Consider the following 18,363-nt stretch of genomic DNA (forward strand, 5'->3'; position numbering starts at 1 on the left):
ATGGTCTAGGTGCCACCTTGGATGAGGAATTTAGGAATGGGAGGTACGTGATAAATTATCATGTTATAGTTCATCTTGAAAAAAAATTGAAAAGACCCAAAAGACCCTCAATTCAGTAATTGGTTAGTAAAAGACAATATCTCTCGTTACAAAGGCCGATAAAAAAAATATTTCTTTTCTTGTTGTGATTTATGGGTTTGTGACAAGTGGTATCGAAGCCATGGTTCTAATACTGGGCCCACAATGGACCATCATAGTCAATAATTATTTTGTGTAGGAATATTATTATGAAAATACTGATAGCAGATTGTGCTTTTTTATAAGGTACATACGTAAAGCAGTCCATTATAGGATGGCAGAGGAATTGTTGAGTCCCTATAATACTAGTGATTACCCCATTACTATTGTAGTTATACCCCCTATTTATATTTTTGTGCCCCTATTACCCCCATATTGTTATTTCTGTGCCCCATAGAATCCCTCTATTGTTATTTTTGTGGCTTTATATTATTATTGTTAGGTCGGCTGGATTATATTGTGACTCCTTAGACCCCTATATATAGAAAGGAGGTTTTGTTATTTGTATCATCCAAGAATTGTTCATTTATGTAATGTAAAGGAGGTTTCCCCCTCGAAGAGGCTGAATTCTAAGGCGTGGATCTCTCTTTTCTATCTTTTTGTGAGCTGGTTTCATAACATTTGGTATCAGAGCTTTGGATTCTAGGGTTTCACTGCTCCAAACAGGTCATCGTGGAATTTTTGCTATAACTTTTTTTCTGTGACGTTTCAGAAGTTGAAAAAAAAAACCATTTGAGAAGAAATCGCGGTGAATTGTGGTCCGAATTTCAGAACTTTTCGCACGATATTTGCGGAGATATGATCTGAGGAAGTTGGTCTTTTTGCAGACTCCTGAATTACATTCAAAACAGGTGACCTGGGGATAATCGTCATAACTTTCTCTCTGCGGATCGGATTGAAGTTTCATAAGAAGGTACAAAAAGAGGACGGACTGTAGTTTCTTGTTGGTATTTTTCAGATCCAAAGGTTGAAACAGTGACTCGTGGCACGCTGTACAAGTTCGCTCTACTGAACTAGTCTATAATCAAGTCACTGTGGGAGATTTTGCATTAAACTTCCTTGGAGAATCCAATTTGGGTCAGACTTGTGGCATTGGAAAGATGACACAGAGGGATACTACAGGTCACCAATTCAGGGCTAGATAATCAGAGAGTACAAAGATAATCAGAGGCAATATCGAGCTCCTACAAAGTGAAAAAAGGTGTGTAGATTTTCTTAAATTTTTGCTTAAGCTTGGTTTGAAAATTTATTTTGAAGGAATTCAAAGGGCATAGTAGAGCATTATTATCGGTAACTGATGCACCGAGGAAAGAAAATGCAAACACCTAGTAAGGAACCTGAAAGCTCTAGCATGACTCATGAAGAAGAGGAAGAAATGCAACATGATATATCAAAATTACAAGACCAAGTGCAACAAATGTCCCTTACACAAAAGGAACAGATCTAAGATGGACGGTTTAAAGAAAGTGTAGAAGCTAAGATGGACTTTTAAAGAAAGGCGTAGAAGCTAAGATGATGACGTGGAAGCTAAGATGGATGATTTGAAGATAGATTTGAAGACAAACATGGAAGAATTGAAGAAGTTGCTACAAGAAAGGGTCACTAATGGTGAAAAGGTAGTAAAGGAAACTCATGATGAAACAAAAGAAATGTTAATCATGATTCCATAGACTCTAATGTTGGATCGAAGACTCACCATGTTCCAAAAATCGATATGAGGAAGTTTGATGGCAAGGATCCCGCCACATGGATATTACAGATGGAGCAATTCTTCGATCTCAATAATGTGCAAAACACACAAAAGGTACGTATGGCAACTTTATATTTGGAACCAAATCAGTTTGTATGGTATCAATGGCTTTTTCTCGTAAACAATTTATCACTTGGGCAATTTTTACGGAAGAATTGATAGCACATTATGAGGATACAAAAAGCAACACTTTTTTTAGCCAATTGATAAGTCTCAAACAAAAGGGTTCAATAATGGAGCACATTGAGGAGTTCCAAAAATTGAACATAAGGGTAAAAGATATTCCAGAGGAGCATAGGATTGATGTGTTCATAGGGTCTTTAAAGGATAATATCCAACATGATGTGCGCCTTTGGGAACCTGATTCATTAGAGAAGGCATTCAGGTTAGCAAGAAAAATGGAAAGCAAAATTATGGCAACTAGGAAGCATACCATTCACAACTATAAAGACGGAAGTGTTGTTGCCCATAGTCTTCCACAACCTACAAGGTTGACACCACAACAATTGGAAGAAAAAAGAGCAAAAGGGCTTTGTTACAATTGTGATAGCAAATACACAAAAGGTCATAAGTGTGCTGAGAAGAAATTATTCTACATAGATTGTGAAGAGGAAGAAGAAAAGGAGCAAGAAAGGTCAAAAGAAGAGGATATATTCCAGGAACAAAGCCTAGATGAAGAAAAAATAAATCCGACCATATCTTGTAATGCATTGGCGGGAATTACCACTCCTCAAACCATCAAGATAGAAGGACAAATCAAGAAGAAAAAGGTAATAGTGTTGATTGATTCAGGAAGCACCCACAATTTTATTCATTGTAGGGTAGCAAAAGAATTGAATTGCTTCCTATATCCAGCACCAGAGTGTCAAGTGATGATTGCAAATGGAGGAACAATAAATTGTTCTGGAAAGTGCCATAATATCAAGCTATCCATGGGAGAATATGTATTGACTAGCCCAATGCTTTCCATTCCAATGGGAGGTGCTGATGTTGTACTAGGAGTCCAATGGCTACAATCCTTGGGTACAATAGCTTTTAATTTTCAAGAACTTTTCATGAAATTTTCTATGGAAGGAAAGGAAGTTGAATTAAGGGGTATTGCAGGGAAACCAGGAAAGATAATCAGCTCTAATGGCATGACAAAGCTTCTAAAAAAGGAGCAAAGAGGTGTAATTGCACAATTATGTTCGCTAGATGTTTCCACATTGGAATCATCTATTTCTCCAGATCTCCAAAAAGTCCTGGACAATCATTCCAAGGTATTTGAGACTCCCAAAGGTCTCCCACCTATGCGTGATCATGATCATGCTATTCATCTGATTCCAGGAAGTGTTCCTCCAAACATCAGGCCGTACAGATATCCATATGTCCAAAAAGTGAAATTGAACGTATGGTTGCAGAAATGCTAGAGGCTGGTATAATTCAACCGAGTCAAAGTTCTTTCTCAGCTCCAGTAGTATTGGTGCACAAGAAGGATGGATCATGGCGCATGTGTCCAGATTATAGGGAGCTCAACAAGCTCACTATTAAAGATAAGTTCCCCATTCCTGTCATTGATGAATTACTGGATGAATTGCATGGATCAATTTACTTCACCAAGTTGGATCTTCGTTCGGGATATCATCAAATCAGAATGAAGATTGAAGACATTCCAAAAACGACATTTAGAACTCATGAGGGTCATTATGAATTTTTGGTCATGCCTTTTGGCCTTACCAATGCACCTTCAACATTTCAAGGTTTGATGAATTCAATTTTCAAACCATTCCTTAGAAAATTTGTGTTAGTATTTTTTGATGATATACTAATCTACAGCAAGTCTTGGAAGGATCATGTTGAACATGTTGACAGGGTGCTACAACTATTGGAGGAGAAACAATTATATGCAAAAAGATCCAAATGTTTCTTTGGAGTCCAGGAGGTGGAATATTTGGGTCATATTGTATCTCATGAAGGAGTTAAGGTAGACCCTAGCAAAATTAAAGCCATTAAGGAATGGAAAATCCCCACATCCATAAAGCATCTGCGAGGATTTCTTGGGTTGACAGGGTATTATCGCAAGTTTGTTAAGAATTATGGGAGAATAGCAGCACCTCTAACAACATTATTGAAGAAAGATTCATTTTCATGGACTCCGGAAGCAACAAAGGCCTTTGAACATCTTAAAGAGGCAATGTGCCAAGCACCGGTCTTAGCTACACCGGACTTCACAAAAACCTTTATTGTGGAATGTGATGCTTCAGGAAATGGAATTGGTGCTGTTCTAATGCAAGATGAAAGACCCATTGCTTTTGAAAGTCGTCCAATCAAGGGAAAGTTTTTAAGCAAAGCTATTTATGAGAAGGAAATGTTGGCAATACTCCATGCACTTAAGAAATGGCGACCCTACCTAATGGGAAGACACTTCAAGGTAAAAACGGATCATGATAGCCTTAAATACTTTTTAGAACAAAGATTATCCTCTGAAGAGCAACAAAAGTGGGTCACAAAGATGTTGGGTTATGACTTTGAAATCATCTACAAAAAAGGGAAGCAAAATGTGGTGGCAGATGCACTCTCAAGAAAGGATGAGGATGTGGAAGCATTGTTGTGTGCCATTTCTATTATCCAACCAGATTGGATAAACGAAGCAAGGGAGGAATGGAAGAATGACGAAGAAGTGTGGGCACTTATTCAAAAGCTACAACAAGATTCCAGTACTTCTGATACATTTAGCTGGCAAAATGATTCGTTATGGTACAAAGATCGCTTATACCTCTGTAAGAATTCCCAGCTAAAACAAAAGATTCTTATGGAATTGCACACTTCTCCCTTAGGAGGGCACTCAGGATTTTTAAAAACTTACCACAGGGTTAAGAAGGAATTTTTTTGGGATGGCCTTAAATCAGATATTCAAAAGTTTGTGGCGGAATGTTTGGTTTGCCAGCAAAATAAAGTTGAAACAATTAAGACACCAGGTCTATTACAACCTTTATCCATTCCAAGCCAACGTTGGGAGGAGGTTTCAATGGATTTTATCACAGGTTTACCCAAGTCTGAGGGAAAGAGTGTCATCATGGTGGTAGTTGACAGACTTACCAAGTATGCACACTTTTGTGCATTATCACATCCATTTAAAGCCAGTACAGTTTCTACTGCATTTATGGAAACAATTTCAAAAGCTACATGGAAACCCAAAGATTATTGTAAGTGACAGAGATCCCATTTTCACTGGAAATTTTTGGACAGAATTATTTTCTTGTCTTGGTACTCAGTTAGCTCATAGCTCATCTTATCATCCTCAATCTGATGGGCAAACTGAGATAGTAAACAAATGTTTGGAAGGATATCTTCGTTGCTTTGTATCTGATAAACAGACACAATGGGTCAAATGGTTGCCTCTGGCTGAATGGTGGTATAACACTTCCTTCCATACAGCAACAAAAATGACCCCATTTATGGCACTTTATGGGTATCAACCACCATCCATCACATCATATTTAAGAGAAAATTCTAAGGTTCAGGCAGTGGAACATCACATCGAACATCAACAACAAGTCCTCCAACTCTTAAAGGATAACCTCGTGTTGGCACAAAATAGAATGAAACAACAGGCAGATCAACATCGCAGTGAAAGAAGTTTTGATGTAGGTGATTGGGTATTCCTACGGCTACAACCATATAAGCAAATGTCCCTAAAGCAAGCTAAGAAGGATAATAAATTATCACCAAAGTATTATGGTCCGTACAAGGTGTTGCAAAAGATTGGTACTATGGCATACAAATTGGAGCTTCCTGCAGCTTCTCGATTGCACCCAGTTTTCCATGTTTCATGTTTAAAGAAGGTTATAGGTGACAAGCTCCCAGTTCAAACAATATTGCCAGAACTTGACGAGGAAGGAAAAATTATATTGGAACCGGAAGCAGTCACAGAAACAAGAACTCGACAGCTACGAAATCGATCAATTTCAGAGTATCTTATCAAGTGGAAGAACTTATCCGCTGAAGATTCCACATGGGAGGATGAGAATTTTATGCAGAAGTATCCAGAACTACTCAAGCGTTGAGGACAACACTTTTTTGAAGGAGAGGGGCATGTTGGGTCCCTATAATACTAGTGATTACCCCATTACTATTGTAGTTATACCCCTTATTTATATTGTTGTGCCCCTATTACCCCCATATTGTTATTTCTGTGCCCCATAGAATCCCTCTATTGTTATTTTTGTGGCTTTATATTATTATTGTTAGGTCGGCTGGATTATATTGTGACTCCTTAGACTCCTATATATAGAAAGGAGGTTTTGTCATTTGTATCATCCAAGAATTGTTCATTTATGTAATGTAAAGGAGGTTGCCCCCTCGAAGAGGCTGAATTCTAAGGCGTGGATCTCTCTTTTCTATCTTTTTGTGAGCTGGTTTCATAACAGGAATCGCCTCCAACCATAACAGGTGGTGAAGAATTATATGTTGATATGGGAGGAAGCGACACTCCACAAAACTCTCAGTTTATGGAGGTTATAAGAAATTTACAACAAGAGCTGGCACATCTCAGAAATAGCAATGAATGCCTATGGAGGGCGAGTGAAGAGCAGGAATGAATGATAAGGGAATTGACAGAAAAATCCAATCATAAAAGTATAGAACCAGAAGGGTTGAAATAGAAGGAGGTAGAGACAGAGTCAGAGAACTGCTGAAGTGATGGGTTGTGGTGAACCACATTTTTTAATAGACTGTCCACATAATCCATGATCAATTCAAATTATTCAAGAATTTCATGAAGAAACCACTGGAAATGATGTGGCCATAAATATTCCCAAAATAAGTGCAGGGTTAGAAGACAAACAATTTGAGCATCAATCTACTATGATTGAGATTGAAGTACTATTCTAAACCAATATGTTTCTGTTTAATTTATCCCAGGGCTATTTTGAGTTATATTAGCTCCCAATTTGTGGAAAAATGTAATCTACAATCGAATTTTTTTTAGAATGCATGGTTGGTAGAATTAGCAACTGGTACTAAAAGAAAGGTAACTCACCATATAAGATAATATCATGTGGAATTGAATGGTTAATCCACATAAATAAATTTAAACATTCTTCCTTTAGGATCGTATGAAATTTTAATTTGCATGAATTGGTAAGAAAACTAGGGAGTTGTCATAAACTGTTTGGAGAAAACTATGAGTTGTGTGAATCAAAATGGCTAACCCAAACTGATAAGAGGAAAACCAAAACCAATATCAGTCCGAGAAATTTCAGCTTTACAGTTAAAAAGGAGTGCAAGGAAAGGATGTCAAGTATACCTGGTGCATGTGGAAGTAGATGAACAACTAACAGAAAAAGAAAGTTTAGGGACCTTATCGGTTATAAGAGAGTTTCAAGATGTTTTTCCAGAGGAAATTCCCAAGTTACCTCCTCATAGAGATATAGATTTCTCTATCAATTTAGTACTAGTTGCTATTGTCATGCCTAGAGCCCCTTATATAATGAGTATACTAGAATTATTGGAGCTAAAAATGCAGCTACATTAACTGCTAGATAAGGGTTATATTAGACCTAGTGTCTCACCATGGGGGGCCCTTATACTATTTGTCAAGAAAAAAGATGGCACATTTAGAATGTGCATCGATTATCGACAACTGAACAAGTTAACTATCAAGAATAAATATCTACTTCCCTGAATTGATGACCTGTTTGATCAAGTAAGGGGAGAAACTATCTTTTCAAAATTTTATTTAAGGACTGGTTATCATCAGCTATAGATAAAAGATGAATATATTCACAAGACATATTTTAGAACTCGATATGGACACTATGAGTTTGTAGTGTTACCTTTTGGTCTCACTAACGCACCAACAACCTTCATGTGTCTAATGAATAACGTAATTCACAAATATCTTGACAGATTTGTGTTAGTATTCATAGATGACATCCTAGTGTACTCTAAAGATGAAGAAGAGCACCAAGAACATCTCAGATTGGTGTTACAGACTTTAAGAGAACATTAGCTTTATGCAAAACTTAGCAAATGTGAGTTTTACCAAATAAAGATATAATATTTAGGGCACATTAATTCCAAGGAAGGACTATCTATGGACCCTAGAAAGGTTAGGGCGATTATGAATTGGCCAACACCCAAATATGTGTCAGTAGTTTGTTCATTTATGGGAATTATAGGATACTATCAAAGATTTGTAGAAGGTTTTTCAAAATTATCTTATCCTATTACCTCCTTGCAGAAAAAGGGAATAAAGTTTGAATGGAAAACCAAATGTCAAGAAAGTTTTGACAAGTTAAAACAACTATTAACAACAACCCCTATACTAAAAATTGCAGACCCAAATAAGGAATTTACCGTGTATAATGATGCCTATTTGGAAGGAATTGGGGGTGTGTTGATGCAAGAAAATGCAGTAATAGCCTATGAGTCTAGAAAGTTGAAAAAAAACGAACATAATTATGTTGTATATGATTTAGAATTGGTAGTAGTGATACACACCCTAAAAATGTGGAGGCACTATTTATTAGGAAAGAAGTTCATTTTGGTGATAGATCACATCAGTTTGAAATATTTATTTAGCCAACCTAATTTAAATGCTAGACAAGCAAGGTGGTTAGCCTTCCTTAGTGAGTTTGAATTTGAAATAAAACATATAAAAGGAAAGGAAAACAAGGTCGCAGATGCTCTAAGAAGACATGCCCATGCTCTGATAGGGAGGTCGGTGAGAAACACTAGTACAAAATTTGGGGAACATATTAAAGGTGAAATGCAAAAAGATCCTCAATATTAGGGAATTCAATGGAAATTACAACAAAAAGAAATTTTGGTATATGCAGAATATTCTGTTAAACTATTAACTTATCGAAACAGATTGTACATTCCCAATATGGTCACGCTAAAACAAATGATATTGGATGAATACCACAAGAAACCATATGCCAGTCATCTAGGATACCAAAAAATGATAACAACATGAAGAAAAAACTTGCTTTGGCTGGGTATGGAGAGTGATGTAGCAAAATATTAAGCCAAATGCATAAAATTTCAACAAGTAAAGGTGGAACACCAACATCCTGCTAGATTACTAAATCCATTACCCATTCCTGAATGGAAGCGAGAGGTAATTTCAATGGATTTTATTACAAGATTATGTTAGGGTCCCACCCTAACCCCCTTATTTATGTAATAGGATTGAGTCATAGTTATAGTTAGTAAAGAGTCAATAAATCCCATATTAATAATTGCAAGTGGTTAACCCACATTTAGTGATGGGACCACAGTTAGTTGCAAATGGGCCATGGTATTAATAAGAACCAGGGTATTGCCCCATGGTATTGCATGTATGAACTCTATATAAAGGATAGAGACTCCCTGCGAGGAGCATCGTGTCTTATTTTGTAATCGATCTCTACTCTATTGGAGGTTGCCCCCTCGAAGAGGGAAGTGAAAATTGCTTTCTGAATAATAAATACTTGCTGTTATTTCTCACCGTTCTATGTTATGGGTATATTTCTTCGCATATTTAGTATTCTGGTATCGTCTTGTAGGTTAAGAACATAACAAGTGGTATCAGAGCACTTTCCAGGGACAGTGGGATCTCATTTTTTTAGCAGTTTTTTTTTTGGCTAGAGACGTGTTCCAACGTCTTTAAACCACTGGATCTTTCGTTGAGCGCATAAACATGTGGATTTGGGGAGGCATGCAAGCAAGAAATATAGGAGGTGGTCACGCTTTTTGGACTCCCTTGTAACCCCTGTGGGTACCCCTTCGAGTAGTAGCGCATTAGACAGAACCGCGCACGGACTGTCTTCCAAGTACCTTCTGGGTATATCGGAAGCCCCCTATGTTATAGACACTTTTGGGCACTAAAACCCCAAGAATGAAATGTCCATAAACCAAGGGCTCCTAAGTCCCTAAAAGTGTTGTTCTAACCCCTAAAGGAACAAGGTCAACAGATTACAGCTTCTCCCAGAAGTTCTCCATGAAAAACTGCTCAGAACTGGTCAAAATAGGATCATTTCAGCTGCTCCAAAGGCAAAGTGCGTTGCATATCACCTAAACACACTGTGTGGGTGCATTGCATTTCAAAAATCCCTTCTATGGGGTGCGATGGGTGAGAAGTGACAAATGGCAGTGTCATTCCACGAGGTGGAGAGGCATGGAAACTTCCAGAAACTTCTCCTGTGACACTTGCCTCTCTGAATTCAACCAAGGATGAGTAAGAGGTCATCAATCTCCAAGTGGAAGCAAGAAATATTAGAGGGAAGACACTAATCAAATCACAATCTGACTCATCTCCCTTACAGATATCTATATATGGATCCCTCATCCCAGAGATCCAGAGGCTGGAATTTTGCATATTGTAAGGAATTGCTATTGGTTTCTTGAGACAACATCAGATTGTTGGGTGATCTAAGCTTTGTATGAGGTGAAGAGGGGCTTCCTTGCTGAGAGGATGATGATGGGCCAGAACAACTGGTTGTAACTCCCCTTGGCTCTTTCTTGTTTATCAATAAAAGCTATTCAAGTTTTCCTCCATACTCTTGTGTCATTCATGTTTGCTGCATTTGTATGGTCAATTTACATCTGATCCTAGATTTTTTATGATTATAGATCCATGTTCTTGTATAGTTCTATGCTACTGTGATCTTACAGGTACTTGGTGAAGCTGGGCGTGCAAGGGAACAAGTAGCGAAAGACTATCAAGAGAGAGAGGAATCGAACTAGGAGATTAGCGCAAGACAGAGGTTGGTCTTCTTTGTTCTTCTCTCATATATACTTCATAAAGGAAAAATGAAAGTAGCTTTACTTTGTTTGTTTCTAAGGTAGCTATCACACCTTAGTGGGATAAGAAGTTCTGTGTAGACACTTTTCCCTGTAACAAAATGGCGACTCCGCTGGGGACGAATTAGCTTGTTTGTTTATCTTCCTTGTTGTCTATTTTATAAACTTACAGATGGAGCCTGAAGTCGAGCCAGGTAGCTTTCGAACTGCATTTTATATGCAAATGCAAAGTAGATAAATGCCGCTTCATTCAATCTCCAGGATTTGTTTATAAATTAAACAACTGATTTACAAACTCTCTGATTGCCCTTGTGATAGCTCTTAGATCCTCTTTAGATCTACCCCTGATTGTTGCATTACTGATTACCATTTGCTTGGCCAAAACCCATGAACTGAACTGCAAACTGTGGCCCGGAACCCAAGCCAAGTCTCGTCTTTGGCCCAACACAGGTATTTTTCTGTGAATCTGAAATTCAGCGCACTTCCCGAGTGTAGTAGGTGCGCTGCATTTCAAATTCCCTGTGTTACAGGTGCGCTGATTAGACTAGGCATTGTCCAGTTTTGGTTCCTGTGATTCATTCTTTCCAGTTCTATTCATGAATTTTGCTGCTTGTGATCAATATATCTCTATTTGAAACCCCTTTTCCTTGCTGTTATTCCGCCTCCTTTGTACGAAAGAACTGTAAATGTTTTTGTGTATTTGTTGAGTCATTTTTAGTTCTCCTTTGCAACAGTAACGTAATCGTACTATCGTCCTTTGATTTGAAAGCGTCGCAAGTGTTGTTTTCAGTCATGGGAAAGAGTTTGCTTGCTGTAGATAGTCAATTATCCTGTTACTATTGTATTTGGTCTGAATTTGTAATTTTTCTAGTGTCGAAAGCAAGTATTCATTTCTAAATCGTATAATGTTGTGATTGCCTCCATTTTTGTTTTCTAAAAGAAACTTGTTGATAATTGTCGCTTGAAAAGTAATTCAGATTTGTGCATTAGCTTTCTTTTCTCCATTCACATACTAAGAAAGCCGAAAAAAATTACATGCATGTGCATTTGCATTTAGACTGTTTGATTGGTTTGATTTAGGAAAGTGCACTTAGAGTGTGCTCTTTGCTCTTTGTGAAAGAATACTGTCTCTCTTTCCTTAGTACCTAGGATTTTCATTGCACAAAGAAGATAAAAGACTGTTTATCATCTTGGATTGCATTTTAGGAATTACACATCTACATCTCGCGATGAACCTAAAAGGAAAACTTCATAAACAAGATCAACTATAAAATAAATTCAATGAATCTAACAACGCTTTGGAACCTAACGCACAACGGATTTAGAAGTCTAGGCTAGAGATGTATTCCGGCGTCGTAAAGCTTGGTAACTGTTGTTCGTACCGTCGAGTATATTTTGGGAGACCACAATAGGCTTAATCCTTTATCCATAGGAAGCCGTGTTTGCCGCCCTATCGATCGCAATGCACTGAAAACAACATTTGGGAAGATTGACTGCCGTCCATAAAAAGTATTCTGCAGTTTTGCGATTGGTTTGGTAATCCCTCTACCTAGATTTCCAGAGCAGTCCCTTTCGTTCCTTTTCAGAGTCCTTAACAGAAAAGGTCCATCTGAGCACTTGTCACTTCAGGTTCATTAAAAATCGAAGGCAACTAGAGTCATCTTTTGTTTTTTCTCGACTCTTAAAAATTGAAAAAACAAGTTGTGTCAAAGCGTCTAAAATTCATCTAATTCAGAAACATACTTCCCCTTTATTTTTAGTTGATCGAGTAATCCGCAATTGTGGAAGAAAGTCAATTGAAACCCCGTCGTTCACGGAGGCTTACGAGTCAACCGTCTTTGTCTCCAGAATCGAAGCTAGTACGGACAAAGCGAACTCGTTTAACTGGTTCCAAATCTCCTGTTAAAGTTAGAACAAGTATTCCAACAACATTAGAGATTCCAGTTACTCCAAAAATTTCTGGTATCCCTGCCTTTACAGAAGAAGTTCAGCGGCCACAGAAGGACAGTGGTACTGATCCTAGTCTGAGTGTAAACACTTGTATCACTGAATCCGTTCCATCTACAACCGGTTCGGAGAGTGTTGCCCCCCAAACATCTGTCACTGCAGATTCCATACCTTCTTCGGCACCAGAAATATTCTACGGACCTGATGGTCTACCCCTTCCACCTGGTCTGATTGCTATAGAAGATATTGTGGAAGATCCTCCATCCAGTACTCCATCACAATTTGGAGTCAGGATCACTCTGTATCCTTCTTCATCAGAAGTTAGTCTACCGCCAGCGGAAGCTCCTGTAGAAATGCTAGGTAATATTTTGGATAGACTAGAAATGTCTGAACAACCGTCAACATCTAGGACTGTGTCGTTTGACACAACGATGACAGAACTCCCTGCTATCACTCCAACAATGTTCGCCGGTATACCATCTGTCCCAACTAGCTCTCAATTGCTAGAAGGAGCCCACTCAGGGGCCATTTTGACGGTATGGTCTGTTCCTGTTTGTTCATCCGGAATAATATCTGGAAACTCTTATGTTGAGTCTCAATAAATTGATCCATTTGGAGGTCAATTTGGGCAGTCCGGCCCTCAAGGGCAAACCATTCCCTTAAGTACCAGATTACCACCGTATGGGGGGCAGTATGCCCTTTCACTATCCCCTCCGGGAGGACAGCCATACGGGAGTTCACAACAAAATTTGGGTTATGCTGGAATTACTTCAAGCGGTTGGGTACCGATACTACCTCAACAACCAAGAGTTGTATATTTGATGTTCCAATGCTTACCTATGTCAAATATACCAACAGGATGTCATCACTCAACAGAAACCTAAAGAGCAAATTTTGGGGTCGCTCTATCCAACTTGACCCTGTAGGGATTCTAGCACTAGAGTTTGATGACGGCGAGGTGTTTCAATGGAGTAAGGTAAATGGTGCTGGTATAACATATGACTCTGTAATCTGTCTGGTCATTTTAACAACTGATCCTAGGATTATTTGGTTGCAGGTTACTACATCTATTTATAACCTCATTCTGGGGAAAATATACTGTGATCACTATGGGACAATGCGTATACAGGGGGATCGTGAATACTCGTGTAGGCTAAAGTTTAAGGAGCAATCCATAATTGACCGAAACCCTCATCAGGTAATTTCCAGTAATCTAGGTGTTTTAGTGTTTCTTAAGTAATTGGTTCTCTGTTGGGCATCAAATGTCTTTGCTGAACTAGCATTTCTTTCATTCTTGTTGACAAGATTTGACTATAATACGATTCACTGTCAAAGATGTAGCTAGACATCGGGGTTTGCCAAATTTTCAGTAGTTCTGATAGAAACTTGTGATGACATTGTTCTATAGGTACAAGGGTTTGTACAGGATAAGAGTGGGAATAAAGTAGCCACATTATTAGGGAAGTGGGATGAAAGCATTTATTACGTCCTTGGTGATATTGCCACAAAACCCAAGGGCTATGATCCAATGTCTGAGGCTTGCTTATTATGGAAAAAAAGTAAACGTGCGAAGAATCCCACAAGATACAACTTAACTTCTTTCGCAATAACTCTCAATGAACTAACTCCAGGACTCAAGGTAAAATTCAATGTTAATTAAGCAAGCTTGCTTTGACTGTTCTTCATGTTTTCTCCCCTCATTGGAATCTTATGATCAAATATTCCTCCTTTTTATAAACAAGGAAAAGCTCCCCCCAACTGATTCAAGGCTGAGGCCAGATCAACGGCATTTAGAAAATGGAGAGTATGAGTTGGCGAATGCAGAGAAGTTGAGGTTGGAGCAGAGGCAGCGACAGGTATGTTGTTTATTTCGCAACCGCCTCAGATGAAACAAATTAAAGCCCAATCTAGTCTATCTCATAATGTGCTTTCTATAATTTGCAGTCAAGGAAATTACAAGAAAGTGGGTGGCAGCCACGATGGTTTCGCAAAGAGAAGGACGAGGACACATACAAATATATTGGCGGATACTGGGAAGCAAGAGAACTGGGTAAATGGGATAATTGTCCAAACATATTTGGTCAGACATCCCTAGAAATTTCTTCTGATTAAGAGTGTCACATTTTTTAGTATATGTTCACCTTTCGCCAAGATTTCAGGTAACAATGCTCATAATCGAGCATTTTGTTATCTCACGTACCCGCGGTTGTTACTTCGAATCACTTGAGAGAGTACTTAGTAGTTCAGGGCTCAGGCCACATTTGGTATCACTGGGGTTATTACAAGTAGGCATGGCTTATTGCTTATTAATTTTCTTATGGTTCTTCATATATTCTCTTCTTCTGATATCAAGTTGCCTCTTAGCTTTGATATGAACAACAAACCGTGTGTGGAACATGGTCTTGTTGATTTTATATCTGGTTTGGGGAAATTCATTCTATTTTTTCCTTGTACACGAAGTTACACTTACAAATTTCAGTATGTCTTCCAACTTGGCTAGACATTTTTCTAGAACGGCAGACACCTACAGTGCTATACTTGATCCGGGAAGAAAATGTCACCAACTACAAATTATATTCAATAATTTGTTCGAAATTCCAACTGTAGATTGGATGATATAGCTTGGAGGTTATCTGAATATGGTCCAATTAGTTGATGTTTTTTGCATGCACTTTGCAGCACTGAATACAAATAGAAGATAATGTGGAGCTTATCTGAATATGGTCCAATGGTTCGAAGTTTTCCGCATGCAAACTTTGCAGCGCTGAATACAAATAGAAGATGGTTTTGCTGTTTTTCTTGGTTTGTTACGTTTTCTATTTACATATGACAAGGATACTAGTCGAAAATTATTACAGAATTATATAACAATGAAACAGTTGTGGGGGTCTTTAAATAGAGATATGGGTACGGTATGTTTGAATACCTTTGATTCATAGAGTTCCTTCGAAATTGAATTCTCCTTTCCATCTATTAGATTGTAAATAGGTCACCTACTGTCATCCCTTTTCTTTGGTTCAAAGTCCATTTTAGGACAAGGTAGGCATTCAATCGCCCTGGTCATTTATAGTAATGTCATAAACAAAGTAATATATTTTTTAAAGTGATATCTTTACTGTTAATAATAAATTAACATTTTCAAATATAATACTTATGCAACATGTATAATAAGGTAACATTTTTAATAATATTTTCAAATATAATACTTATGCAACATGTATAATAAGGTAACATTTTTAATAATAAGGTAACATTTTTAATAGTAAACTATGATTTTGGAGTTTGTTATAATGAATGATTTTTTTATTTACACACAAAAAATGATCGTTAATTATTAATATGAAAATAAAAAATTTCATTATTATTAAAAATAAGAATTAGTTCATCCAGAAATTGTCATTAAATAATAGATTAAATAATTTTATTAATAAAAATAAAAATTTCATTATTATTAAAAATAAGAATTAGTTCATCCAGAAATTGTCATTAAATAATAGATTAAATAATCTTATTTGTAATGACAAATCAATTAAAATTGGATTTATCATATTTTTCTCGCCCCGCACCTGCACATATATATATACAGATTTTAACATATAACATGGATAAACATTACAGTGATATTATACACAACAACTTAATTAAAGAAATTATTTCCTTTTCATTTAAAAGATATTTTGATGCAACCCATATGTTTTATACACATTCACATGGTTGCATCTTAATTGCCCATAACACCCTAACATTACATTTTTGGATTTTCACATTTATCTTTAAAATTTTACATGAGTGGTTTATAATTCCTCAACATTACCTTTTTGGAGCTAATTGCATATTTGACAATGAAATCACAAATATAAACATTCACGAAGTGAGCCATTCCACACATTCTTTTGTTGTTATTGAAACCAGGTAGCAACTATCATAATTGAAACAATACTTATAAGAAGAAACATGGTTAATGTGATTGTGGGAATGAGAAGCTCCATGCTAAAAGTGACACATGACTAAAATGTTGCTTCTTTTGTATCAACATTGAGGTTCCACAAATAAGGTATCAAATGCTCAATCAAATATGAACTTACTCAAGTAGAGAATTAATTTTAGATTACGAGACAAATATTCTAATTAATCAATCAAAACATATCAATACTCATATATCAATACTCATAGGTTAAATTTAGAATATCAATTGCAAATGCAATGCAATCATTAAAAATATGACATTCAATTGTGTAAGAAAAATGAACTTATCCATAATAGCAATTTTGAATAAAAGAATCAATTAAAAGACAATTAATATGCGAATGATATAATTGACTTTTAAGTTTTCTTATCAAACAATAAATAATAACTCCACTTAGGATTGATATAATTCTTTTGTTTTTTTTTTTAATAAATAGATGGAGCTTCCAAATTGCATCCAAGTGAAGTGAGTTGTTTTATAACCTAGGTGTGGGGAGATCCACTAAAGAAACAATAGAAAGAGTTATTTATCTTAATTATGATAGCACTAAAAGCTCATAGAATCAACATTACCATATTTAAATAACTATAAATAAATCTATATTAACCTTGGATTTATTATTAGTAAGTATAACTTCTTATCCTGCCCTCAATGAGATTGAGATATCCTTCATTACTCACAAAGAGTCAAACATGTTACAAGTGAGATTTGAACAATAGCAAATTGAAGTGCAAATTCTCTTCTTAACCATCTAAGATAAACCATATTCATATCTTGGACCTATTATATGGAAGGGGACTTAAAAAACATTGAAATTTGCACTTCAATTATTTTATTATTCCTTCTTGATGCTCAATAGATTAAGATCGATCAATGTTAAGATATATACTAATGTCATTACATGGGCTTTGTAAAATCATTTGAGATCAATTAACAATTAGTTAGACTTGAAATACTAGTGAAGAACATTGAGCTTTTCACTTTGATTATTTATTCCTTGTTTATGTTCAGTAAATTAAGATAGATTTATGTTAGCAAATATTCCATTGCATGAACCTTGTAAAACCATTAGAAACAAAATAACAATTAGTCAAACTTGAAATATTTTGTGAAAAACATTGAACTTCGCAATTTGATTTTTTCGATTAAGATGGAACTATGTTAACATATATATTTATACCATTGCATAAACTTTGTATAACTATTGGAAAAAAATAGCATTTAGCCAATCTTGAAACTACAAAATTTAAAAGTTCCCTATATTTATTTGGTCATTGATAGTAACATCAATTATATAGCATCATGTTTTGTGATTTATGCAACCACTATGTATAAAACACGTCCAAGGTTTCTTGAGTCTTTGTATGTTGAAATTCAACGTGTAAGTTGAATTTAATCTTTGATACCAAAATCTCATTGGTATTAAGTAAAAAGAATTTCAAATAAAGTTGTTGGAAACAAATGAGAGTATACCTCTTTGGCATGGTATCCTCATTTGAATTCGATCATTGCTAACTTTAATTTTACAAAATATTGATGAATATGAACATACTTAGTAATTTTTTGAAGGGGAGAATTGGAAACCATTCACCAATACATCAAGTTATATGTTTTTTTCCTAAATAAAAACCATAATTTTTATTAATGGTATAAAAATTACATTTTGTAGACACACAATGTGTATGCTTATAGAATCAAAAAGTACATGTCAAGGCTTAAAAGCAACAAAAAGACAACGTAAAGGTTCTTTGAAAGACTAAAAATCACAAGCATAAGCTAAAAAACAACATAAAAAGCAAAGAAAATTAAGGTTGATAACTAATGCTAATATTTTCTTCTTTTATTTTCCTTT

The 18,363-nt window shown here is 36.2% G+C and overlaps 1 protein-coding gene across 1 annotated transcript in view; it reads left to right on the forward strand.

The window, feature by feature from the left end:
• The window catches only part of LOC149265044 (oxysterol-binding protein-related protein 1A-like), a 113,174-nt gene extending 97,911 nt beyond the window's left edge, over positions 1–15,263 (forward strand). The window contains exons 3-7 of the mRNA XM_089401600.1: positions 13,403–13,520; positions 13,602–13,742; positions 13,953–14,183; positions 14,287–14,400; positions 14,489–15,263. Of these exons, the coding sequence (XP_089257726.1) occupies positions 13,403–13,520; positions 13,602–13,742; positions 13,953–14,183; positions 14,287–14,400; positions 14,489–14,656 (772 nt within the window). The 3' untranslated portion in view covers positions 14,657–15,263. The remainder of the gene's footprint in view (positions 1–13,402; positions 13,521–13,601; positions 13,743–13,952; positions 14,184–14,286; positions 14,401–14,488) is intronic.
• The last annotated feature ends 3,100 nt before the right edge of the window (positions 15,264–18,363 follow it).

This window comes from Pinus tabuliformis, chromosome 6 (assembly GCF_031772625.1).
Source record: "Pinus tabuliformis cultivar Carrire ecotype Pingquan chromosome 6, CPIR1, whole genome shotgun sequence".
Classification (NCBI taxonomy): Eukaryota; Viridiplantae; Streptophyta; class Pinopsida; order Pinales; family Pinaceae; genus Pinus; species Pinus tabuliformis.